This window comes from Bos indicus, chromosome 1, assembly GCF_029378745.1.
Source record: "Bos indicus isolate NIAB-ARS_2022 breed Sahiwal x Tharparkar chromosome 1, NIAB-ARS_B.indTharparkar_mat_pri_1.0, whole genome shotgun sequence".
NCBI classification, from domain to species: domain Eukaryota; kingdom Metazoa; phylum Chordata; class Mammalia; order Artiodactyla; family Bovidae; genus Bos; species Bos indicus.
The window spans coordinates 149,801,379-149,828,023 of record NC_091760.1 but is presented as its reverse complement, the minus strand read 5'-3'; the positions used below and the strand labels follow the sequence as shown (position 1 = coordinate 149,828,023).

Genomic DNA, 26,645 nt, shown 5'->3' with positions numbered 1-26,645 from the left:
GTGGATTTTCTCCCTTCATGTCTAGTAAAAATTTATATGTATTACATTGATTCTTTTTTCTCTTTGTGATATTCTTTTATCAATCTCCATATTTAACCTAACCATACCAAAGTTTTAAAAATTCAGTTATATTTTCTAGCTTTTGTGTGGTTTAATTATTTTTGAATTAAAATGTTTTTTTTTTCTTTTCTTTTTTACTGAACTAAAATATGTATCTGGTCCCATAATCAAAGTTCTATGGCATTCCATGGTACATTCAGAGAGATCTGACTTCAATCCCTGTTTTTCCCACCCTGTGCATCTTTTCTCCTCATTGAAGTTAAACATTACTATTACTATATGCTGAAGCTGAAGCTCCAATACTTTGGCTACCTGATGCGAACAACTGACTCATTGGAAAAGACCCTGATGCTGGGAAAGATTGAAGGCAGGAGGAGAAGGGGACGACAGAGGATGAGATGGTTAGATGGCATCATTGACTTGATGGACATGAGTTTGAGCAAGCTGTGGGAGTTGGTGAGGGACAGGGAGGCCTGCTATGCTGCAGACCATGGGGTCGCAAAGAGTCGGACACGACTAAGAGACAGAACTGATTATTATATCACAAACCATCTCAAAACTTCTTGGCTTAAAATAATAACTATTTTATTATTTCTCACAGTTCTGTGGGTTGACTGAGGCTCGGCTGAGTGATTTTTCTCTGGTCTTGCTTTGTGTCTTCATATGGCTGCAGTCAGATGGCAGTTCACCTGTGGGACACTAGGGGAAACAGCAGGAAGGCTGGTCTCAGAGCCCGGGGGCTCCTTGTAGCCCCTCAACGTGGTCTCTCCACCAGGGTCTTGGGACTCCTTTTCTGGTTCCTAGAGCTCCCAAAGTCCACACGCAGAAGTTGCCAGGCCTTTTAAGGCTTAGGCCCAGAATTCCCACCTCATGCTTTATTATTTATTTACAGTTAAAGCAAGTCACATGTGAGAACACCTGTAAAATACAGCCTAGGTCTGCCCTTCCCACTTGCTAATTTCTTGCCGGGATTTTGTACTCTTGCTTGGAAAATCCCATGGACGAAGGAGCCTTGTAGGCTGCAGTCCATGGAGTCGCTAAGAGTCAAACACAACTGAGCGACTTCACTTCCATGCATTGGAGAAGGAAATGGCAACCCACTCCAGTGTTCTTGCCTGGAGAATCCCAGGGACGGGGGAGCCTGGTGGGCTGCCGTCTATGGGGTCGCACAGGGTCGGGCACGACTGAATCGACTTAGCAGCAGCAGCAGCAGTATATATATATGGGACAGAGGAGCCTGGTGGGCTGCTGTCTTTGGGGTCGCACAGAGTCGGACACGACTGAAGTGACTTACCAGCAGCAGCACCAAAGCGAGTCACATGTGCGGACACCTGTAAAATACAGCCTAGGTCTGCCCTTCCCACTTGCTAATTTCTTGCAGGGATTTTTCTGGCTATTCTCTATTATTAATTATTACAAATAAACTATATAATAAATCTGCCTAGCTCCAGGAATAAAGAGAAGATGGTATTTTTATTGGCACTGCTTTAAAATTGTAAATTAAGTAGAAGAAGATTAACATTTTGGTGATGTTGAACCTTCCTATCCAAGCCCATGATAGTTTTTTTCTTCCTTCAAATCTACTGGTAAATCTTTTGCAAGATATTACTAGTTTTCCTCACATAGATTTTTCATATTTTTTAAATGTATATGCCTGACTTGTTTATCATTTTCTGAGCTCTTTAATCCTGATATGGCTTTTTGGAGAGGATGGGATAAGAGGACTTATGGGGAGATAGCAAAATCTAAATAAATTTTTCTTATAAATATCAAGTCATTTAGCCTAATATCATTTACTGAATAATCCTCTGGTCTCTACAGATTTGTGATAACTCTTTTACCATATGTTAAAATATTATATACTAATAGAGTATATAATATAGTAGTATTATATACTAATATATTGGATCCATTCTGAGCTATCCCATTCAATAGATCTTAGGACAGAATGATGTGGTTTAACTCTTACAGCTTTATTATGTTTTGTGCTAAGTAGGGCTCTTTTCCCTAGAATTAACTTTTTAAAATATCTTAGCTCTATTTATTTATTTTTACTTTTTTAATTTACTTTTTTAATGCCATGTGGCATGTGGGATCTTAGTTCCCCAACCAGGGATCATACCTGAGCCTCCTGCATTGGAAGGGCAGAGTCTTAACCACTGGATTGATAGGGAAGTTCCCCTATAATTAACTTTTTAAAAAAGATAAATCATTTTTTAGTGTTCATTATTTTTTCAGAAGAATTTTAACATAGGTTCATTAAATTTCCTCATTAAAAAGTGTATTGAGAGGAATGAATTAAACCTAAAATTTAGTTTTTATAAGACTGGACATTTTAAAGTATTTAGATTTCCTATTCAGAAATACTATACATCTCTCCATTTTTCAAAATACATATATCTTAATTAAGCCTTATAGCTTCATTCATGTAACTCAAGTGTATATTACAAGTATTTTAGATTCTTATTGCTATTGAGAATATAATCACTATTTTCATTTTACTAACTGCTTATTGGTGTTAAGTAGAAATGCCTATTGATTTTTTAATATGTAGCTGTTTGAAAATTTACAGGCACAACATATAAATGGCCAGAAAAGTGACAGCCTTCATTTCTCTATAAATTAACCCAGTTTAGCTCTCTAGCAATCATTTCTACTGAGGATGGAAAAAAAATCAGTCTCACTATTCAGCTGGAACTCAGCTGACAGTGTCTTACCTTTTCCCTTCACATTCTCATCTCCCTCTCACCTTCCTGCTGAAGTATTCTACCTGGGATGAGAGAGGCATGAGTTCAAAAACACCCTGTACCCCAAAAACCAGAAATACAGATCACTGGAACAGGAAAGAAAGTCCAGAGATAAACCCACACATTTAATCTATGACAAAGGAAACAAGAACACACAACGGAGAAAAGACAGTCTCTTCAATAAGCGCTGCTGGGAAAACTGGACAGCTACACATAAAGGAGTGAAATTAGGGGCTTCCCTCGTGGCTCATCGGTAAAGAATCTGTCTGCCAGTGCAGGAGACTCGGGTTCGATCCCTGGTCTGGGAAGATCCCACATGCCACAGAGCAACTAAATCCATGCACCATAACTGCTGAGCCTGTGCTGTAGAGTCTGGGAGCCACACGACTGAGCCTGAGCACGCTAGAGCCTGTGCTCCACAAGAGAAGCCACCGCAATGAGAAGCACCTCATCACACTCCACAAGGGATTAGATCCCACTTGTCACAACTAGAGAAAAGCCCGCACAGCTACAAAGACTCAGGACAGCCAAAGTAAAATAACTTAAAAAAATTTTATGTGTTTTTTTTTTTTTAAAGTGAAATTAGAAGACACTATACATAAAAAGAAACTCAAAGTGGATTAAAGACCTAAATGTATGGCTGGATACTACAAAACTTACAGAGGAAAACATGGGCAGGACACTCTGACATTAAGTGCAGCAAGATCTTTTTTGACCCACCTTCTAAGAGTAATGAAAATAAAAACAAAAAATGAACAAATGGGACCTAATTAAACTTAAAAATCTTTTGTACAGCAAAGGAAACCATAAACAAAATGAAAAGACAACTCTCAGGATGGGAGAAAATACTTGCAAATGAAGCAACTGACAAGGGATTAATCTCCAAAATATACAAACAGCTCATACAGCTCCATATTGAAAAAGCAAACAACCCAATAAAGAGTCTTAACCACTCTACCACCAGGAAAGTTCCTATATCCCTAAATATTTATGTGGTATGTATTTTTTTTACTAAAAAACTTTCCAGGTGGCGCAGTGATAAAGAATCCACCTGCCAATGCAGGAGACGCAGGAGCCACAGGTTCAATCCCTGGGTGGGGAAGATCCCCTGGAGGAGGGCATGGCAACTCACTCCAGCATTCTTGCCTGGAGGATTCCAGGGACAGAGGAGCCTGGCGGGCTACAATCCATGGGGTCACACAGTTAAAGGCAGAGCCCAATTCCCCTTCCTTCTAGTATGGGCTGGATTTAGTGACTCTCTTCTAGTGGACAGAAGAAATGTTAATAAGAGAAGTCAGGCCACACAAGCCACTCTAGCTCCCTGCTTGCTCTCCCAGTGGGATCATCTGTTCTGGGAGAAGTTAGTTGTATGGGCTCCCTAGCCGCCTATGGAGAGTCCTACCTGAGGAGGCCTCCAGCCCACAGCCACGTGAGGGAGCCATCTTGGATCTTCCAGCCTTCGTGAAGTCTTCAGGTGACTGTGGCCCTGACGTCACCACTTCTACCACCTGAGACTTTGAGCCAGAACAACCTAATGAAGCTGCTCCTAAGTTCATGACCCACCTTAAACTACTAACTGTTGGGGTAATTGGTTATGTACAGTAGATATTAATACAGGGAGGTTTGGAGCTGGAACTGACCCAAACTGGGGTGAGGGAAAGAGGTCTTTATACCCTAAATTGACTGGTCGTTACATATGGGCTGTCCCTGCCACCATCCAAGGGACCACGACTCTGGGGAAAGCAGTTTTCTTCAAATGAGAGTAAGTTTTGAAGAGTGACTTAAATGAGAAATGCTGAGAGCAATACTCTAAGTCTGGGAACATGTCCTTCAGTCCTGAAAGAAGGGTCTGAGCAGAGCATCACAGCGTCCACTAAAAGATGTTCAGTGAGCTCTCTCCTCTAGCCCCAGACAGGCACTAAGGTCACGGCTGAAAATAACACCTTACCCCACCTTTTAACAAAAGATGCCACAATCGGAGACAGACACATTCCCCAGGGATTAATAAAAGTTTCAGATCTGGCCTGGCTTCCATGAAATACTTTCTCAATCCTCTCCACAGTTTATATAGGAAGGCAGGAGAAGGAATCAAAGGAGGTGGCTGGCCTTGTGCAGCACACAGAGTCTCTGGTGGGAAGTGGTGTAGTGGGGGAGGCTCTAAGATAACCTCTCCTTGATACCAGTAGGGGCTACTGGCAGGAGAGGCGAGTGTTCTACTCCCTACTTGCAAACCTGTCTAGGCAGCATTCTTGATTAATTGCCTGTATTTCAAAAGGCAGGAAGATGATTGAAGGGAGATGGCAGGGTGGAAACCAGAGACCACGGGACAGCTTCCAGTCTGGTCCTTTTGTGTGGCAAGGATGTGTGTTTCTCAAGAGTCAGGGGGACTCAGTGGCAGATAAATGGTCTCTGGCTGTCTTGCTGGACCCTTCCCCAGAAGACTCATATCCTGCTGGGAGTTGGCAGTGGGGTGATGGTAAAGATCAAGCCGGAAGTAGATCTTCCATGAAATCATACAGAGGACAAGGCCCATCAGGCCTTCCCATTTCCATGAAAGAAGTTTCAACAAGGGCCAGTTATCCAGAGAAGCAGGGATCCACTAAGAAAGAATTCTAGCAATGTAAAGTTAGACATTTGCCTCAACAGAGAAGCCAGACCTTGAAAAGATGCTAAGAGTCTGAGAGCCAGAACCATGACTTGTACCTTTATACCCTCAGAATCTAGGGTTCCACTCAAGCCGGGAGATTGACACTTTGACAGGGTCTGATGTTCAGTAACTGAAATCGACCAGAAGGTCATGGTGTCACCTAAGGAGTGCTTAAGGGATAGAAGAGATTCAAAAGAGCAGTGACTGGAGGAAAAAAAAAAAAGACTGTTCTTTTCGGAAGCCATCACACTGAGAGGAGTTTAACAAACTGATTATACTGATAATTGCTGGAACTAGAGCACTTTTTGGCACCCCACTCCACTACTCTTGCCTGGAAAATCCCATGGTCGGAGGAAGGAGTCGGTCATGACTGACCGACTTCACTTTCCCTTTTCACTTTCATGCATTGGAGAAGGAAATGGCAACCCACTCCAGTGTTCTTGCCTGGAGAATCCCAGGGATGGGGGAGCCTGGTGGGCTGCCGTCTATGGGGTCGCACTGAGTCGGACACGACTGAAGCGACTTGGCAGCAGCAGCAGCAGCAGTATTCGGTGAAGATCGTGTTCAACCGACACAGATGAGTGAAATACAGTACACTTGTCCTCTATGAACCAGAAATGTTGAGTTGCGATAAAGCAGGTTTGGTGAAGCAAACAAGTCTAGAATGTGTATCCCTTTGATTTCCTGTACTGTCTACTGGGATTAACGTTTTACCATTTGGAAATGATGGGTGAGACTAGCAGAGAAGGACCCACTTCTTGAATTGCAAATAGACTAGACAGTGATTAGTAAGTCCCTAATCAATTGTTTTTAGAATTGCTGAGTTTGAGCTGCAAGGGAAGTTACCCTAGACCGCAACGGAAGCCGTTGGGGGCAGAGAGGAGCTGAAAACTGAGATCTGAACATTGGGAAATACCTGTTATCAACCTTCAAAAGCAACTGTAGCTATAGCACCATCACGGTTGTCCTAGAAAACACCTTACATTCTCATGAGAAGTACTCGTGAGAGTGAGTCAAGAAACCGTTTTAAAGAAAAACTCTCACATAATCCTAAAAGTAACGCACTTTAAGAAAAAAAGAAAATCGGAATCTCAGAGTCTTAAAAATCAAAAAGCACTTCCTCGCTGTATTAAGTCAGGGACCATAACAATTAAAAATATGCCTCTCTTATTGGAAAGTCCCCTGTTTAAAACCTCGACAAGGAATTTTATTTCAATAAAAGTAGTCGGCTGCTCCGCCTGGAAGCAGTCCTTCCGGAAAGCCATGCGTTTCTTGTGTCCAGGTGAGTGGGCTCTTGCTGAGAATAAAAAGACTAGGTAGGACCCTCTCAGTTTCGAGGTTATACATTTCCACGCACCGCCGAGACGCGGGGCCTACGATCCGCGCCTCTTCACACTCTGCGCACGAATATGAATATTCAACGCCTCGTCCCAGGGCGCGCATCGGTGAGAGTACCCACAAGCCCCCGCGGCCCGGCGGGGCGGGGCCAGGCCGCCCGCGCTCCCGCAAGACCTTGGTGCCCGCCGGCGGGTGGTGTCGGGGAAGCCCGCCCATCAGCGCTTTGCAGGTCGGGAGCGCGGGGCTGTGGAAAGGGCAGGGAAGACCGCCTCGCCGAGGACAGACACAAAGCCTATGTCCTCAGCGCCGCTGGAAGAAAGCGGGAGGGTGGGAGGACTAGAGGCAACTAGAGGAAGGGATTAGAAGAGAAGGCAGTCTCCATTATCACCTCCTTGAAGGCAACGCAATACCGTAGCGCCGCTTCGCGCCGCACAGCCTGATGGGAGCCTCAGCCTGCGGGCACAGGCTGCGCCCTCGGCGCGTCCCGGCCCCGGCCCCGCCCCCCCGCGGGGCACGCCGGGAGAGCCGAGTTTACTCCCTCCCCCTGGTCAACGGGCGAGAAGAGGCATTTCCGGCGTCAAGACTGGTCTTTACGGAAGGGGTGGGGTTTCCTCGTTCCCGCCCCTCACGCCCGGGGGAGGCCGGGCCAAGAGTGACAGTCCTCGACCCACGCTAAGGCCCGCCCCTGCGCCGGAAAGAAGAAGGGTGGGGGGAGGGGGAGAGTCGCACTGGCCGCGGGGGCAGGGTCACGTGACGCAGCTGCGGGCGGGGAGAAGGGGCGGGGCCCCGGGCGGAGAGGCGGGGCGAGCCCTCCCCGCCTTTCGATCACGCGCGGCAGGAAGTGGTGCGCGAAGCGGAGTATTCACGATGGGGACCACCCTGGACATTAAGATTAAAAGAGCGAACAAGGTTTATCACGCTGGGGTAAGTGGGGGGGTGGGGTGGGCCTTCAGGTTCTGTGGTCTCCCCGGGTCTGGCACACTTCGGAGTTTCCCTGGGCGGGTGCGTCCGGGTCAGGTGGGAGCAGCCAGGTGCATCCTCCGCCAGGTGCGGCCCCCTCCAGGTGCATCTCGCTTGCGCGGCTGGCTGCTCTGCAGCGGCGTCCGCCGGGGTTGCCGCCGCGGTGGGGGGGCGTGCAGGGCCCCTGGGCTGCAGCGCGCAACCGTCTGGCCCCTTGGACATCCAGCCCGGCCGGGGTCTTGAGCTGTGACTTCGCACTGCGGTCCGAGGAGCTCAACCATCAGACTATCCTTTTCTCGCTTGTAAGAGGAATGCAAAGGTCTAGGGCCAGAAAGGCAGCTGTAACCTTGGAAGCAGAAATACACTCTGTAGGCCGAACAAAAGTTACTCGTTTTTCTGGTTTTGGGGACGGAAGGAATTGCATTTTAAAATGCAAATTAAAAAAAAATCAACGGTGCCATGAACAAGTTTTGTGCCATAGCCTCTTAATCTCCTCGGGCGCCAGTTTCCTTATTTGCCAAAGGAGAATGCAAGGTTTTTCTCCCTGTAACTCGGGCAGTCTCAACCCTTACTGTAACTAAATCAGAATCCATCGCTCTGGAATATACGCTGACCGGGGTTTCATACCTAGAGCCCCCTGTGATTCTGGCCGCTGTGCAGCCGGGTTGAAATCGCAGCCAACTCTGTTGAGTATGTGTAATAAAATTGAGAGGAATGGTTGGTCACGTGAATGCAGCGAGGGCTCAAAAGGGATGCTTAAAGCCTTTGGGGGCAAGACCATTGAGGAAACTTCATGTTTACACAGATGCAAGATAATTTAGTCATCTCCAGATTATTAATTACAGAGGGAAGAAGCTACGTTTATAGTGCAGGAATCTGATAGTCCCTGTCCTAACCAAGACCTGCGGTGAACCACCTTACCGCCGCAGTTGACGCGTTCTGGCACAATAATAGAGGATTCTGGTAGGGAGGACTGAAGACACGACCCAGCTGTGTGGTGTTCTGCCGAAAATGCCTAACTGCACTTAGTTCACAGGGAAATAGGCATGTTCACAATTGAGAAACATTCTGTCCATTTATTGGCCTGGATTCTTCAAATGTGTCAGTGTCATTAAAAGGACAGGAGATTTTTTTTTAAGATTCAAGAGATGACAGGGATATAACAACCAAATATGATACCTAATTTTTGATAAATTTGAATATGGGGTATATGTTAAATAAGAGCTTTAAATTCCCCCAGTCTAATGTTCATATTTCGGTTATGTGGGCAACTGCTCTACCTGCTGAAGTATTTAGGAGTGAAGTGTAATAATAACTAAATTTTAAATGGCCTGGTCATAAATTGTGTGTGTGTGTGCGCGCGGGCACATGCATGTGGGGAGAAAGAAAGCAACAGAGAAAGAAAGCCAACATACTAACAGTTGCTGACTCTGCTTGAAAGCCTTATGGGTCTAATTTGATGTCTTAAAAAAAAAAAGGGCTTTATTGAGATCTAATACCATAAAATTCACTCTTTAAAGTGTATAATTGAGTGGTTTTAATATACTCAAGTTGTGAACCATCACACCTGTCTAATCTTAGAACATTTTTATCACCCCTCCCCAGAAGAAACACCACACCCAGAATCCATCATTCCTCATTCCCTCTCTCTCTTAGACCCAGGCAATCACAGACCTGTTTTCTGTCTCAATGGATTTGCCTAATTAGGACATGGTCATGTATATAGGATTGTATAGTCTGTGGTCTTTTGTGACTGACTTCTTTCACTTATGCATGAACTTTGAACACATTATGCTGTTGTAGCCGATATCAGTTCCTCATTTGTTTTCATGGCTCAGTAGTATTCTGTTGTGTGGATACGTCACATTTTATTTATCATTCATCTGTTGATGGACATTTGGGTTGTTCTCACTTTTTGACTATTATGATTAATGCTACTTTGAGCAGCATTAATCTAATACAGGTTTTTGTGTGAACATGTATTCCATTTCTCTTGGATATATACCTCGGAGTGGATTTGCTGGGTAATATGCTAACTTTGGCTCAGTGGTAAAGAACCCACTCATCAGTGCAAGAGATGCGGGTTCACTGTCTGGGTCAGGAAGATCCCTGGGGAAGGAAATGACAACCCGCTCCAGTCTTCTTGCCTGGAAAACCTCATGGACAGAGGAGCCTGGCGGGCTGCAGTTCATGGGGTCGCAAAGGTTTGGGCGTGACTTAGTAACGCAACAATGCTAACTTTATATTAGGTATTTAAGGGCCTTCCAAACACTTCTCTGAACCACCTGCACAGTTTTACGTTCTTAGCGTTAGTGTGTGAGGGTTTCAGTTTTCTCGGTACTTCGTTTTCTCTTAACTTTTCTGTAGCTTGGAAAATACCAAAAGCAAGAATTGGGAAGACTTCCCTGGTGGTCCAACTGTTAAGATTCTGTGCTTCCACTGCAGGGGTCAAAGGTTCAATCCCTGGTCAGGGAACTAAGATCCCGCATGCTATACACAGCAGCCAAAAGGTAAAAAAATAAATGAATTTTAAAAAGGGGGGGGAGGCAGGGACAGGCAATATGTACATTTAGTTTTAGTACTTATTATTTTCATTCAAAAGGTAACACATTTTATTCCGAGATGTTACAGCAGCTGGGATGTTTTCTGTGTTTTAATGTATGGTAGAAGTAGCAAAAGTTCAGTTCAGTTGCTCAGTTCTGTCCGACTCTTTGTGACCCCATGAATCGCAGCACGCCAGGCCTCCCTGTCCATCACCAACTCCTGGATTTTACTCAAACTCATGTCCATGGTGTCGGTGATGCCATCCAACCATCTCCTCCTCTGTCGTCCCCTTCTCCTCCCGCCTTCAGTCTTGGCATCCGGGTCTTTTCCAAGGAGTCAGTTCTTCGTATCAGGCGGCCAAAGTACTGGAGTTTCATCTTCATCATCAGTCCTTCCTATAGATGGTGTATGCATTACTAATACCAGACATCAAAAATCAAGAGATGCTGTGAAACGGAAATTCCTCGGAACGTGGGCACCCGAGTCCGTTTCTGTGCTTTTCAGGCTCTTAGTTACTATGGAAGCATGTGAGAATGGTTTTGGTTCTGTGGACACCGAGAGCCTAAGTTATACTGGGGTTTTAAAATTGTCATTTAGGTGGTTTTCCTCGAAAAGGATGCTCATTCAAGGTGGTGGCGTTCGTTTTTTTCTCCCCCCACAAATCACAATTGAATCATTTTAAAAATATATGTATATAAACACAGGATTTTACAGAAGGCTGGGAAGTGAAAAGTCGGGTTCCTCCTCTTTCTGGCCCTTTTTCTGTCCTTGGAGGGATCCGTTGACTGTGTGTGTGCTTGTGCCAGACATTTCCCGTGAGCAGTAGTGGCACGTGTACGCAGACACGCATGCAGATGCAAAACTTAATCTTTTTGCTGAACCGTGTAGCCTGGCTGTGCACACCTTTCCATATCATCACATCGTCATCAGTTCATTCTTTTTAGACTGTTAACTTAAAGCAGATTTATTCAGTCCGTGTCTGTGGATCTCCTGATAGATGTAAACACACCGTCACCTGTGCTCCGGGGGTGTGTCTCTGTGGTAAGGGAGTGCAGAGGGAGGTGTAGTTGTTTGTGGGGGGTTGGGGGCAGGGGGCAGGGCCCTTCTGGAGCTTCACTGAGATGGTGAGGCTCCAACCTAGTGTTGAAAGCTAAGTGCTGGGCCGGGGTCTCCTTCCGCCCCACCCCCCACCCCGCCTCCCCCCCACCCAATTTGTTTCCAGCAGAAGAAAGACAACAGAAGCAAAGAGAGCAGGGCCTGGGGGGCGCTGGCAAAGCCATCCAAGCCCACAGACTGGCTTCTCTTATTCTTATTTCCCCACCTACAGCTGCTCATCCTCGTCTCATTTGTCGGTGACTTTTTAAAGCTTATTCTTATTTCCCCACCTACAGCTGCTCATCCTCGTCTCATTTGTCGGTGACTTTTTCAAGAGACTTTGCTCCTTTGTCTTTCCGGAATAAAATTTGTTTTCTTTTCCTTGGGTTTATTCCCCTCTTCTCATGTTTATTGTTTGTTTGTTTTCATATTTTAACTTCATAAATCCGGCTGTTTGGCTTACTAAATTGTGGCCCTTTTAAAAAAAGCAGGCCTTTTTTCCCCTAAGTGCACCTTCTCCAGATGTTAATTCTCATCTGGAGGATGAGTCTGAGCCTGCTCAGAGACTTTGTCGTGAGAATTAAAAGAGATAATGTTTGAAGATATTTACTACAGGTTCAGACCCATGTGAAGTGAAAGTTGCTCAGTCATGTCCAACTCTTTGTGACCCCATAGACTATACGGTCCATGGAATTCTCCAGACCAGGATACTGGAGTGGGTAGCCTTTCCCTTCTCCAGGGGATCTTCCCAACCCAGGAATTGAACCCAGGCCTCCTGCATTGCAGACAGATTCTTTCCCAGCTGAGCTGTGAGGGAGGGGTCAGATGGTAGGTGGTGGTAGCACCAGGCTTTTCCATGACTTCAGAGTCACTGATGTAAGTCACACTGTTCGTGCACCTCACAAATGGCATGGTCCGTGCTTGTCAGATGCGGTAGTGATTGCTGGATGTGTCCCCACTGCAAACTGGGTGTGACTTTGGCATCCCCATGTACTTCTTTGCTCAGTGCAGTAGGTGTGTTCTTGAACCAAAAGTTTGACTCAAATGCATTGTACATTACACTGTATTTTCAGTGTACTAGAGGAGCTTATTGCTTCAAAGAACCCTGTTGTAAATATTTTTGTAATGTAAATATGGTTCGTTTGTTTTTATAAATTCGAAATGTTTTACATTCTGAAATCCTGGCCCACATACTCATGAAAATGACACTGTTCAATATTACGGGTTGTGAAAAACATCAATGGGAGATTTACTGCCCAGCATAGCCAGGTTGCGGTGATGAGGAATTTGTGCATAGTGGGCTGATTACTGTTACTACAAGAACATCTAGGTTTGCATTTTGTCTTACTGGCTTTCATATAATTTCTTGTTTAAAAAAAAAAGATTAAAGAGGAAAAATCCTTATTATGCCAGTTCATTATTTTGAAGAAAAATTGCAAAGCTAGGATGTTGTGGGAAAAGCCTCAGTGTTCTGCTGGATTCTTGATACATTAATGGTTAGTTTTAGTGACTGCTGGTGCAGATCCTTGGGGTAGGACTTTGACCTAGGAGGAATGTCGGGATAATTTTGAGGGAGGTGTGAACCCTTTAAGGAACGCAGTTATCCAAGCCTCAAGTGAGTCTTTTTTCTCACTAATTATCTAATACTCCCGAAAAGGCTTGTCTTCTCCATCGTATCCCAGCCTTATGTAATGCATGAGAAGTATTTCAGAGTTACCAAGGCTGTTTGAACCCTGGGACGCAGCGAGAGTGCTCATTAGTGGCCCGTTTGGTGTTATTTGCAGCAAATTCTGTCCTGGCCCGAGGATTACTGATCAAGTTCCCTAACTTCAGATTATACTACAGAGCTCCAAAACAGCGTGGTACCGGCCCAAAAACAGAAATACAAACCAATGGACAGGATAGAATGCCCAGAAATAAACCCACACATATATGGTCAATTAATCTATGACAAAGGAGGCAAGAATATTCAGTGGAGAAAACACAGTCTCTTTGATGAGTGGTGCTGGGGAAACTGGACTGCTACATATAAAAGAATGAAATTAGAACATTTTCTAATACGATACCCAAAAATAAACTCGAAATGGATTAAAACCTCAATGTTAGATGGATACTATAAAACTCCTAGAGGAAAACATAGGCAGAACACTCCTTGACGTAAATCTCTACAATATCTTTTTGGATCTATCTCCTAGAATAATGGAAATAAGAATAAACAAATGGGACCTAATTAAACTTATAAGCTTTTGCACAGCAAAGAAAACCATTTACAAAAAAAAAAACCCTACAGAATGGGAGAAAATATTTGCAAATGATGTGAATAACAGATTCATCTCCAAAATATACAAACGTCTCATAGAGCTCAGTATCAAAAAACAACCCAACCAGAAAATGGGCAGAAGATCTAAATAGACATTTCTCCTCAAAAGGCACGTGAAAAGATGGTCAGCATTGCTAATTATTAGAAAAATTTGAATCAAAACTACAATGAGATTCTATCTCACACCAATCGGAATGGCCATCCTCAAAAAGTCTACAAGTAGCACACCTGGAGAGGGCGAGGAGAGACGGGAACCCTCCTACAGCATGGGTGGGATTGTAAACTGGCGCAGCCGTGATGGAGAACAGCATGGAGGGTCCTCAGAAAACTAAAGATAGAGCTGTTCTGTGATCGAGCAGTCCACTCCTGACCGTAAATCCAGAGAAAACCATAATTTGAAAAGATGCATGCCCTCTCAATGTTCCTTGAGCACTATTCTCAATAAGACATGGAAGCCACCTAAATGTCCATCAATGGTGGTAGATATATAACTATGGAATACTGCTGCTGCTGCTGCTAAGTCACCTCAGTCGTGTCCGACTCTGTGTGACCCCATAGATGGCAGCCCACCAGGCTCCCCCGTCCCTGGGATTCTCCAGGCAAGAACACTGGAGTGGGTTGCCATTGCCTTCTCCAATGCATGAAAGTGAAAAGTGAAAGTGAAGTCGCTCAGTCGTGTCCGACTCTTAGTGACCCCATGGACTGCAGCCCACCAGGCTCCTCCATCCATGGGATTTTCCAGGCAAGAGTACATGAGTGGGGTGCCATTGCCTTCTCCGATGGAATACTACTCAGGCATAAAAAGAGTGAAAGAATGCCATTTGTATAACATCAGTTCAGTTCAGCCACTCAGTCGTTTCTGACTCTTTGCAACCCCATGGACGGCAGCATGCCAGGCCTCCCTGTCCATCACCAACTCCTGGAGCTTACTCAAGCTCATGTCCATTGAGTTGGTGATGCCATCCAACTGTCTCATCCTCTGTCGTCCCCATCTCCTCCTGCCTTCAATCTTGCCCAGCATCAGGGTCTTTTCCAGTGAGTTGGTTCTTTGAATCAGGCGGCCAAAGTATTGGAGTTTCAGCTTCAACATCAGTCCTTCCAAAGAATATTCAGGACTGATTTCCTTGAGGATTGACTGGTTTGATCTCCTTGCAGTCTAAGGGACTCTCAAGAGTCTTCTCCAGCACCACAGTTCCAAAGCATCAATTCTTCGGCGCTCAGCTTTCTTCACAGTCCAACTCTCACATCCATACATGACTACTGGAAAAACCATAGCCTTGACTAAACGGACCTTTGTTGGCAAAGTAACGTCTCGCTGCTTTTTAATACGCTGTCTAGGTTGGTCATAACTTTCCTTCCAAGGAGTAAGTGTCTTTTAATTTCATGGCTGCAGTTACCATCTGCAGTGATTTTGGAGCCCCCCAAAATAAGAGTAACATGGATGGACCTAAAGACTATCATCTGAGTGAAGTAAGTCAGACAGAGACATATATCATGTGATACCACTTTTGTGTGGAATCCAGAAAAATGATACAAATGAACTTATTTACAAAGCAGACTCAGACAGAAAGCAAACCTATGGCTTTATGCAGAGGGATAAATTAGGAGTTTGGGATGAAAATATACATATATATAAAATAGATATTAATGACTACCAAAGACCTATTGTGTAGTACAGGTAACTACTCAGTTAACTTGTAATAACCTATAATGGAAGAGAATGTAAGAAAAGAATATATATGTGTAGCTGAATCACTTTATACCTGAAACTAAGACAACATTGTAAATCACTATATTTCAATAAAAATTTTTAAAAAATATTGTCTTTGTTTTTTTTTTTATTGTCTATATGGAACAGACAGTCTACCCTTCATTCATACGCTGGAGAAAATTCAGGCTCAGAGAAACGGTGCTTTTCTCAAAGTGATGGAAATCATATCTTACCCTTCATCCCACAAACTACAGTGAATGTTTCCTCATAAACAGCTCAAGAAAATGAGCATTGTTTAGGATAAAGAGTCCACCCCCCTCCTTCCAGTTCTAAGCAATGAGACTTTTATTAAATGAAATCTTATCAAATTAGCTTTGTAATATATCAGTTTTAATAAATCTGCTGCTGTTTCAGTCGTGTCCGACTCTGTGACCCCATAGATTGCAGCCCACCAGGCTCCTCCTTCCCGGGGATTCTCCAGGCAGGGACACTGGAGTGGGGTTAACAAGTCTAATATCCATTAAAATAGTTCCTTTTATAAGCAGATAATAGAGCTTTTACATTTGAAGTGACCCTGCCACCCTGCCCTCCCTGACACTTCCTCAGTTCGCTTCCTCAGTTCCCAGAGTGGCTGCTGAAGCATCGGCACACAGCAGGGGCCCGCTGGTTCAGTTTGCAAAGTGCTAGTTGTAGGATGTAACGACCAGCCAGAGCCAACCAGGTTGAAGTTTCTTCGTATCAACCCATTTTAGTTTGTGTCGTGCCAAAACCTGCAGGCCCTGTTAACTTTTTTAATGCAGTACAGCGCAGCCAGGCTTAAAATGTTCTGCTTTTATTTACTGGAGGATTAAAGTAAAAAAAAAAACAACAACAAGGTAGCTCCCTACACCGTACAGATTGTCGGCCCACTGTCCATGATTACTGAGGTTAACTGGACTGACCATCCATGGGTAAATCACCTGCCAGTTTCCCTCTTGAGTCCTGCTTACCTGAGGTTCTTGGGCCAGGAGAGCCAGCAGAAGCTGGTGGGCTCTGTCCACCTCACTGTTCTCCCCGGGGTTTAAACGTACCCAGGGAAGGGCAGTAGGAGGTTGTCGGTAGCCTTTAACTCTTGATGGGACCCTGTACCTGATTTATCTCTTCTGACTGATGCTCAGAAGGGATTTCTGAGCTCAGAAAGGGCTCTCCCCTGAGGAACTGGGAGGGTTACACCAGCTGTCCTCCCAGCTGTCCGGCAGGTTCTTTGGGTAACTTGGCGTCCGTGCTTTCTCGTGATGCCTGGGCTCCGTTCATCCTCACTACCCTGTCCCCCCTGTGGTTCTTACCCATGCCCACGGTTTCACTGTCAGACCGCAGCCATGTGAAGGACACAGATGGTAAAGGTGAAGGTAGCCACGTGAAGGTAGCTCAGATGGTAAAGAATCTGCCTGCTATGTGGAAGACCCGAGTTCGATCCCCTGGAGGAGGAAATGGCAGCCACTCCAGTATTCTCGCCTGGAGAATCCCATAGACAAAGGAGCCTGGTAGGCTACCTACCGTTCATGGGGTCACAGAGAGTCGGACACTGAGAGACTAACAGTCCCACAGCAGGCACGACATTTGCCAAAACCTGGCCTGCCTTTTGTTTCATAAGAAGAGATCGTTTAAGACTGTTAACTCTAAAACGCAAACATCCCCTTTCAGAAAGGAGTAGGAATCCCATCAGTGGAAAAGTAAGTGGTGCATGGACAGAAATTCCCTCCTTCGATAATAATCAGGGGTGGGGAGGGGAACAACCTTCTCGAAAAAAAAAAATGCTTTTTTTTGTTTCGTATATTTCAAAAGAATTTGTTTTTTACATTAAAAGAATTGTTTTAACTTGCTGAGAACAAGTAACAGGGACTGTCAGATGGGAAGGCGTGTTCTCCGCCCCCTTCACTGCTCCGAGCAGTTCCCGGGACTGATGCTCCACGCTCTCAGCCTCCTCCACGGGATGGACGGTGGTCCCCGGAGCTGCAGGGCCCGCCCTTGGCGGGGTGGGGGCGGCCCGTCCTCTCTTGGGCACCGGGCACCCATCCTGCCCTCAACAGCCCTTGGGCCGTGGCGCACCCTCCGCGCTGGTCCTGGAGTCTGCCTGCCGCGTGGGTTTGGATGATGCACAGTCCTCACTCATGCGTGCGTTTCCCTCCAACTGGGGTTCAGTTTGTTGGCTGTTCTTCATTCCGTAAGTGAGCGCTGGCTACTCGGAGCGTTCCCCTTTGGCCAGCTGCCTATATTCCACAGTCATTACTTTGCCCTGTAATCAGGCCATCTCAGACGCCTCTGTGGTCAGAGTTCTCCTGAACCTCTTGGGTTGTATAGTCTGGAGTCTTTATATTCACTTAGGCGAGTAGTTCCAAATGAGGTGTCAACGCTGTAAAGTTTCTCTGAGTTTTTATGTTATTGACATCTGAAAGCCGGTCATCCCTATTAACTCGTAATTTTGGGAGTATGTGGTATGTGACCCCTGAAACCACAGTGCACGCCATGATTCGATTTTAATATTCCTGTGCTTAGGACCTTGTATTTACTTACCCTTAACTGAGTTTTCCTTTTTTTAACTGGTATTGGCAATCTCATTTTGCCCCTTTCTTCTAAACTTTTATTCAGGGACTCAGGTTTCTTTTCCAGATTCTCAAGAAAATTTCACAACTAGAAATTTCAGAGATGGCGTCATCAGACAATAGCTGTGATTTTTGTCATCCTGTTTTCCTAAGTACTGAGACCTGTATTTACACCCTACTGAACTAAGAAAAAGCCTGCTTTTTTCCCCACCCTTATTATAACAGCATCAGAATGCAGTACTCAAATATAAGACCCTTGAAAAAAGCAGAGACATTACTTTGTCAACAAAGGTCCATCTAGTCGAGGCCATGGTTTTTCCAGTAGTCATGTATGAATGTTAGAGTTGGACTGTGAAGAAAGCTGAGCGCCGAAGAATTGATGCTTTTGAACTGTAGTGTTGGAGAAGACTCTTGAGAGTTCCTTGGACTGCAAGGATATCCAACCAGTCCATCCTAAAGGAAATCAGTCCTGGGTGTTCACTGGAAGGACTGATGCTGAAGCTGAAAACCCAATACTTTGGCCACCTGATGTGAAGAGCTGACTCATTTGAAAAGACCCTGATGCTGAGAAAGATTGAAGGTGGGAGGAGAAGGGGACAACAGAGGATAAGATAGTTGGATGGCATCACTGACTCAATGGACATGAGTTTGAGTAAACTCCGGGAGTTGGTGATGGACAGGGAGTCCTGGTGTGCTGTGATTCATGGGGTGGCAAAGAGTTGGACACGCTGAGCGACTGAACTGAACTGAGAACAGGCTTTGCCTTATTTGTTTTTGGCTGTGCTGGGCGTGTGTGGCTGTGCATGGGCTTTCTCTGGTTGGAGCGAGGGGGACTGCGCTTCATTGAGGTGCACAGGTTTCTCATTGCGTTGGAGCGAGGGGGACTGCGCTTCATTGAGGTGCACAGGTTTCTCATTGCGGTGGCTTCTCTTGTTGCCCAGCGCCGGCTCTAGGGTGCGGGCTTCAGGTAGCTGTGGCACTCAGGCTTAGTTTCTCTGCTGCATATCTGGGGTCTTCCTCAACCAGAGATTGAACCCATTTCTGTGAGTTGCAAAAGGAATGTCTGTGCCCTCCTCTGTCCATCAAGGTCCTCTTCTATGGGGCAACTAAAGCCTCTTGATGTCTAGTGATTTCTGTCAAGGTATTTTAGGCATAGACAAGTAAATACATATAAAGGTTCTTTTTCTATCCCCTTTTCACAGTGGTGCAATATGAAAGTGAAAGTTTCTCAGTCATGTCCGACTCCTTGTGACCGCATGGACTCATGGAATTCTCCAGGCCAGAATACTGGATTAGGTAGCATTTCCTTATTCCAGGGGATCTTCCCAACCCAGGGATCGAACCCAGGTCTCCCACATTACAGGTGGATTCTTTACCAGCTTAGCCACAATTCAGTTGCTCAGTCGTGTCCAACTCTTTGCAACCCCATGGACTGAAGCACACCAGGCCTCCCTGTCCATCACCAACTCCCAGAACTTGCTCAAACTTGTGTCCATCGAGTTGGTGATGCCATCCAACCATCTCATCCTCTGTCGTCCCCTTCTCCTCCTGCCTTCAATCTTTCTCAGCATCAGGGTCTTTTCCAGTGAGTCAGCTCTTTGCATCAGGTGGCCAAAGTATTGGAGCTTCAGTATTGGAGCTGGCCAAAGTATTGACGCTTCAGCATCAGTCCTTCCAATGAATATTCAGGACTGATCTACTTTAGGATGGACTGGTTGGATCTCCTTGCAGTCCAAGGGACTCTCAAGAGTCTTCTCCAACACCACAGTTCAAAAGCATCAGTTCTTCGGTGCTCAGCTTTCTTCACAGTCCAACTCGCACATCCATACATGACTACTGGAAAAACCATAGCTTTGACTAGACAGACCTTTGTTGGCACATCCATACATCACCACTGGAAAAACCATAGCTTTGACTAGACGGACCTTTGTCAGCAAAGTAATGTCTCTGCTTTTTAATATACTGTCTAGGTTGGTCATAGCTTTTCTTCCAAGGAGCAAGTGTCTTCATTTCATGGCTGCGGTCACCATCTGCAGTGGTTTTGGAGAAAAGGAAGCCCAAAAACCATGACCCATGACCTTTCTCTTAAAGACACAGGTTGTCTGGCAGGCAGAAAGTGCCTTTCTGGAAGTGGTGGTGGTGGTGGTGGTGGTTTAGTCGCTCAGTCATGTCTGACTCCTTGTGACCCCACAGACTGTAGCGCACCAGGCTCCTCTGTCCATGGGATTCTCCAGGCAAGAATACTGGAGTGGGTTGCCATTTCCTTCTCCAGGAGATCTTCCCAACCCAGAAATCGAACCCGTTGTGCAATATGTAACCTTCAAAAAAAAGAACATACAAGTACTAATGTGAATGATCTCCCGAGATATCATTAAAGGGAAAAAAAAAAACCCACAACCCACTGTTTTCCTGTAGTTGGAATTTAGGTTGTTTACATTCTTTTTATTACAGTGTTTCAGTGAGGAACTACTATTCAGTCATTTCAGTGTGCAAATGTATCTGAAGAAAGCTCCTGAAAGTGGAATTGCTGCCCCCGGTGTTGATACAATGTTTCCGGTATTGCCTAGTGGCTGGTCTAGCGGATTCTCAGCTCCTCCCTCCCTGGTGTACCCTTCCCCACTGCAATATGGCCACATTTTTTATCTTTGCTTATCTGATAGGGGGAAATGGTGCTTAGGATAGCTTTGATGATCTTTTCTCACAATGTTACTTTTGAAATTGAGCATTTTTTCATGGGCTTACAAGCAATTAGCGTTTCTTATGAACTGTATTCATAATATTTAGAATGGAATACTTTTCTGGGAGGTTACGCAGCAATGGCACCCCACTCCAGTACTCTTGCCTGGAGAGGAGGTTACGCAGCAATGGCACCCCACTCCAGTACTCTTGCCTGGAGAGTCCCATGGACGGAGGAGCCTGGTAGGCTGCAGTCCATGGGGTCGCTAGGAGTCGGACACGACTGAGCGACTTCACTTTCACTTTTCACTTTCCTGCATTGGAGAAGGAAATGGTAACCCACTCCAGTGTTCTTGCCTGGAGAATCCCAGGGACGGGGGATCCTGGTGGGCTGCCGTCTATGGGGTCGCACAGAGTCGGACACGACTGAAGTGACTCAGTCTATGATGTTGTGTATTTGTTTTGGCTGTGCTGGGTCTTCTTGCCGCATGGGCTGCCCTCTGGGTGTGGTGCGTGGGCTTCTCAATGCAGTGGCGTCTCCGGTGGGACGTGGCCTCTAGGGCGCTCCTGGTTCAGTGGTTGCAGCGTGTGAACTCCGTCGTATCGGCCCCTGGGCTCCAGAGCGCATGCGCAATAGTTGGGGCGCTTGGGCTTCGTTCCTTTGCAGGGTGTGGGATCTTCCCAGACCAGGAATCGAACCCCTGTCTCCTGCATTGGCTGGCGGTTTCTTTCTTTGCCACTGAGCTACCAGGGAAGCCCAAGGTGGTTTATTTTTTTATTTCTTAAAATATTAGAGAAATTAGCTTTTTGCCTATTATGTTGCATTATTTCCCTAGTTTATCATTTATATAAGCAGTGTTGCTCATAATCACTTTTATGTAATAAACTATTTTTGGTTTGGCAGTCATATTTATTATTCAGAGTTTTGAATCATTCTTAGAAAGGCGTGTCCCACTTTGAGGTGATAAAAATCATTCTCTGGTTTCTTCTAAAGTTTTGGTTATTCAGGTGTTTGTATTTAGAACTTCTTGTGTACAAAGGTTTTCAGTAAGAATCCCACTTAATTTTTTTCTTTTTTTTGCCAGTTTTCTGGCCGCTTTTTATCCCAGATCTCTGGCTAGTTTTCCAGTATTATTTAGTGAATAAATCCTTCTGGATTTAAAGTGCTTCATCATCTGTTAAATTCCTCTATAATCTGGGTCTATTTCTGGGGTTTCCCTCTTGTCCTATTGATCTTTCAGCCCACATACGCCCTGCCCCACACTTTGTAAGTTATTGTGGTGTTACAGTATCTCACCGGGCTAGTCCCCCTCTTTGCTCCTCATTTTAGAACCTATTTATTATTCCAGGTGAATTTAAAAATCAGCTTTCTAATCTATCTTACCATACCATACCATGCCCTTCTAAAAAAAGAAAAGAAAAATTCTGATGTTGTCTTCTTTGGATTATTTTACCTTTATAGATTGAAAGTAGACACATTAAGAGTGATAAAACTTCAAAAACAGGATATGACTTTCCATGTATTTCTTTTGTGCTCTTCAACTATATTTGAAGTTTTCCTCTTATCAGGGTTTTATTCATTTCCTGTTAAATTGATTTATATATTTTAACTTTCGTTGCCTTTAAAAAGATGATTTTATTATGTATTTATTTTGGCCACACTGAAGGCTCTTTGTTCCTTCCGGCTTCTCTCTAGTTGCAGTGAGCAGAGGGCTACTCTGTAGTTGCGGTGTGAGGGCTTGTCATTGAGGTGATGTCCCCTGTTGCAGAGTACAGGCTCTAGAGCAGCGGGCTTGAGTCATTGTGGCTCAAGGACTCAGTAGTTGCAACTCCCAGACCCTAAAGCACAGGTTTAATAGTTGTGGCACACAGGCTTGGCTGCTCTGAGCATGTGGGATCTTCCCGGACCAGGAGCTGAGCCCATGAACTGTGGTGTTGGAGAAGACTCTTGAGAGTCCCTTGCACTGCAAGGAGATCCAACCAGTCCATCCTAAAGGAGATCAGTCCTAGGTGTTCATTGGAAGGACTGATGCTGAAGCTGAAACTCCAATACGTTGGCCACCTGATGCAAACAACCGACTCATTGGAAAAGACCCTGATGCTGGGAAAGATTGAGGGCAGGAGAAGGGGATGACAGAGGATGAGATGGTTGGATGGCATCACCGACTCAATGGACATGGGTTTGGGTAAACTCTGGGAGTTGGTGATGGACAGGGAGGCCTGGGGTGCTGCAGTTCATGGTGTCGCCAAGATTCGGACACGACTAAGTGACTGAACTGAACTGAACTGATTGGCAGGCAGATTCTTTACCACTGAGCCACCAGGAAAGCCTTTTTTTTTTTTTTTTGCTTTTGAAAAAACTTTTTTTTCCAGCATGTTTTCTCACTGATTGTTGTTGTGGACGTGTTGCCTTCTTGACTTTTGTATATTATTTTCTACCCCACTATCTTCCTTCCTGAAATTCTCTTCATGTTGATCAGTTCAATTCAGTTGCTCAGTCGTGTCTGTCTCTTCGTGACCCTGTGGACTGCAGCACTCCAGGCCTCCCTGTCCATCACCAACTTCCAGAGTGTACTCAAACTCATGTCCATTGAGTCGGTGATAACATCTAACCATCTCATCCTCTGTCGTCCCCTTCTTCTGCCTTCAGTCTTACTCAGCATCAGGGTTTTTTCCAATGAATCAGTTCTTCACATCAAGTAGCCAAAGTATTGGAGTTTCAGCTTCATCATCAGTCCTTCCAATGAATATTCAGGACTGATTTCCTAGTTGGAACTGGTTGGATCTCCTTGCAGTGCAAGGGACTCTCAAGAGTCTTCTCCAACACCACAATTCAAAAGCATCAAGTCTTCAGCACTCAGCTTTCTTTATAGTCCAGCTCTCACATCCATACATGACTACTGGAAAAACCATAGCTTTGACTAAGACAGACCTTTGTTGGAAAAGTAATGTCTCTGCTTTTTAATATACTGTGTAGGTTGGTCATAACTTTTCTTCCAAGGAGCAAGCGTCTTTTAATTTCACGGCTGCAGTCACCATCTGCAGTGATTTTGGAGCCCCCAAAATAAAGTCTGTCACTGTTTCCATTGTTTCCCGATCCATTTGCCATGAAGTGATGGGACCGGATAGCCATGATCTTAGTTTTCTGAATGTTGAGTTTTAAGCCAACTTTCTCACTCTCCTCTTTCACTTTCATCAGGAGGCTTTTTAGTTCCTCTTCACTTTCTGCCATAAGGGTGGTGTCATCTGCATATCTGAGGTTATTGATATTTCTCCTGGCAATCTTGATTCCAGCTTGTGCTTCATCCAGCCCAGCGTTTCTCATGATGTATTCTGCATATAAGTTAAATAAGCAGGGTGACAAGATACAGCTTTGACGTACTCCTTTCCCAATTTGGAACCAGTCTGTTGTTCCATGTCCAGTTCAAACTGTTGCTTCTTAACCTGTGTACAGATTTCTCAGGAGGCAGGTCAGGTGTGTATAGATTTTGTCTTACTTTGGTGTCGTTGTATTTGCTTAACTTTTTTAAAAAGAAATTCTTTTTCTGTGTTTTGGAGTAGTTTAATATTGGTGTTTTCTGCACTTAAACATTTGGGAATGATCTATGAAGCTCTCTAGGCCTGGTGCTTTGTGGGTGTGGGGGACTCGTGTGTAACTTTTTCTAATTTTTCTAACTTGTTTGTTTAGCTTTCCCATCTCCTTTGGAGTTAGTTTGGATAAATTACATTTCCCTAGAAAAATGAATCACTTTGTTGACTTTTCACATTCACTTCTGTGCGGTTGAACAATGTGTTCTTTTATTATTATTTGATTACTGCTGTGTCTTTGCTATTTGTTATTTCTTGATTAGTTATTTGCTTTGCTATTTTTTCCCCTGAAGAAAGACCTATAAGACCTATTTGCCTCATTTACAGGCTAATTTGTTCAGTTTTTGTGACTGTACCATGGGCTTCCCTGGTGACTCAAGACAGTAAAGAATCCACCTGCAGTGCATGAGACCTAGGTTCAATCCCTGGGTCAGGAAGATGCCCTAGAGAAGGGCATGGCTACCCTCTCCAGTATTCTTGCCTGGAGAATCCCTTGGACGGAGGGGTCTGGGGGGCTACAGTCTATGAGGTCGCAAAGAGTCCGACACGACTAAGCAACTAACATACACACATTTTCTTAATTTCTCTCTACTTAATTTCTTAATATTCTCTCTACTGTCATTTCTTAGTTCAAATTAAAGAATGACAAGAGAGTGATAAAATTTTTACTCTGATAATTTCCCAGGTACTTCACCGCTTTTTCCTTCTTCTGCCGTAGGGATTAAGGAAGGAAACAGTTCTATTGATATTGTGCTTATACTGTGGCATTCAGTAGTCAGCTCAGATTCTGTTCCCATGAGATTAGCTGAAAATGTTTCAATTAAATAGAAGCGGAACCAAGTGCCAATGTGTTGTTTAATTGATAAAGTGTGTGAAATTATTTTGTCCGATTTCAATTCTGGGACACTATATATTTTTAAAAATATACTAGGGGATTTAACTGATGAAAACTTAGGTTTTAATTTCATTCTATTGTACCGAAGTTAATAGAACTAATTTTAATTAAAAATTTAAAAGTTAAATTAGTATTTCAGAAGAATTTTCATGCAAATTTGCTTATGAGCTTCTTAACGTAAAGAACAAAATGCGTTCTACCTCTTGAATTCTGCTTAAAATGGAGGTGATACTGTTTTAATTTAGACTTCAGGGCTTTGGGGTGGGGAGCAGTAAACAAAACCAAAATACTTAGAATATTTAAGAGACATAGAGGGCTTCCCTTAGTGGCTCATCTGGTAAAGAATCCGCCTGCAATGTGGGAGACCTAGGTTCAATCGCTGGGTTGGGAAGATCCCCTGGAGAAGGGAACAGCTACCCACTCAAGTATTCTGGCCTGGAGAATTCTATGGACTGTATAGCCCATGAGGTTGCAAAGAGTTAGACATGACTGAGCAACTTTGACTTCACTTCACTTCAAGATACATAGAATATCCCCCACTCCCCTGATTTCACAGATTGTGAAAACTCGGTGAATGTTTTTCTACCCAGTGACTACAGGAAACGAAAGATAAACAGATTTAAATGCCAGTAGAACAGATATTTTTTTTAATACTTTGATCTGTGGGGCCATTTTTAACTTTTGCATTTTTTTTCTTTTTCTGCCATCATATCACCACGTGACAGCAATCACACACCGAATCTGAAGGTCATTTCAGAAAGGTGTCGTTTTGTATTTGCTGTGGATTCTCTTCGGTTCAGTTCAGTTCAGTTGCTCAGTCGTGTCCGACTCTTGGCGACCCCATGGACTACAGCACGCCAGGCCTCCCTGTCCATCACCAACTCCCGGAGTCTACCCAAACTCACGTCCATTGAGTTCGTGAATCCATCCAACCATCTCATCCTCTGTCGTCCCCTTCTCCTCCCGCCTTCAATCTTTCCCAGCATCAGGGTCTTTTCCAATAAGTCAGTTCTTCCTATCAGGCGGCCAAAGTATTGGAGCTTCGGCTTCAGCATCAGTCCTTCCAATGAATATTCAGGACTGATTTCCCTTGGATGGACTGGTTGGATCTCCTTGCAGTCCAAGAGACTCTCAAGAGTCTTCTCCAGCACCACAGTCCTTAGCTCCCTGCTGCACACAAACCCCCATCGCAGGTGGAGACTGTCAGGTCTGAGGTGACAGGCAGGCGTGAGGTTAATGTCTGTGTTCTCCGACTTCAGTGTCTTCGGAGAAGTGAATGATGGTCTGGTGCGGGGTCCTTGTGCGGGACCGTCCACCAGCTTGTGAAGCAGGATAGTGGGGCGGGGTGGGGGGCGGAGGGTGCTGAAGGGTGGCCCCTAGGCTCGCTGGGCAGGGGACAGCCCGCTGAGCTGCTCGTGCCTTTGCCAGTGTGTCCTCATCTTAGCGTCACTGAGGAGGAAGGTAAAGAAGAGGGTCTTCCCT

The 26,645-nt window shown here is 44.8% G+C and overlaps 1 protein-coding gene and 1 long non-coding RNA gene across 2 annotated transcripts in view; one reads left to right on the top strand and one right to left on the bottom strand.

Annotated features, from left to right (window-relative positions):
* Window positions 1-628: 628 nt before the first annotated feature.
* Window positions 629-7,275, bottom strand: LOC139185184 (uncharacterized). Its single transcript, XR_011568703.1, has 3 exons — window positions 4,210-7,275; window positions 2,778-2,830; window positions 629-759 (listed from the first exon to the last, which is right to left on the bottom strand). It is a non-coding gene; the product is annotated as an uncharacterized lncRNA (long non-coding RNA).
* Window positions 7,276-7,567: 292 nt separating this feature from the next.
* VPS26C (VPS26 endosomal protein sorting factor C) overlaps window positions 7,568-26,645 on the top strand; it is a 34,477-nt gene continuing 15,399 nt past the window's right edge. The window contains exon 1 of the mRNA XM_019964181.2: window positions 7,568-7,716. Coding sequence (XP_019819740.1) covers window positions 7,660-7,716 — 57 coding nt within the window. The 5' untranslated portion in view covers window positions 7,568-7,659. The remainder of the gene's footprint in view (window positions 7,717-26,645) is intronic.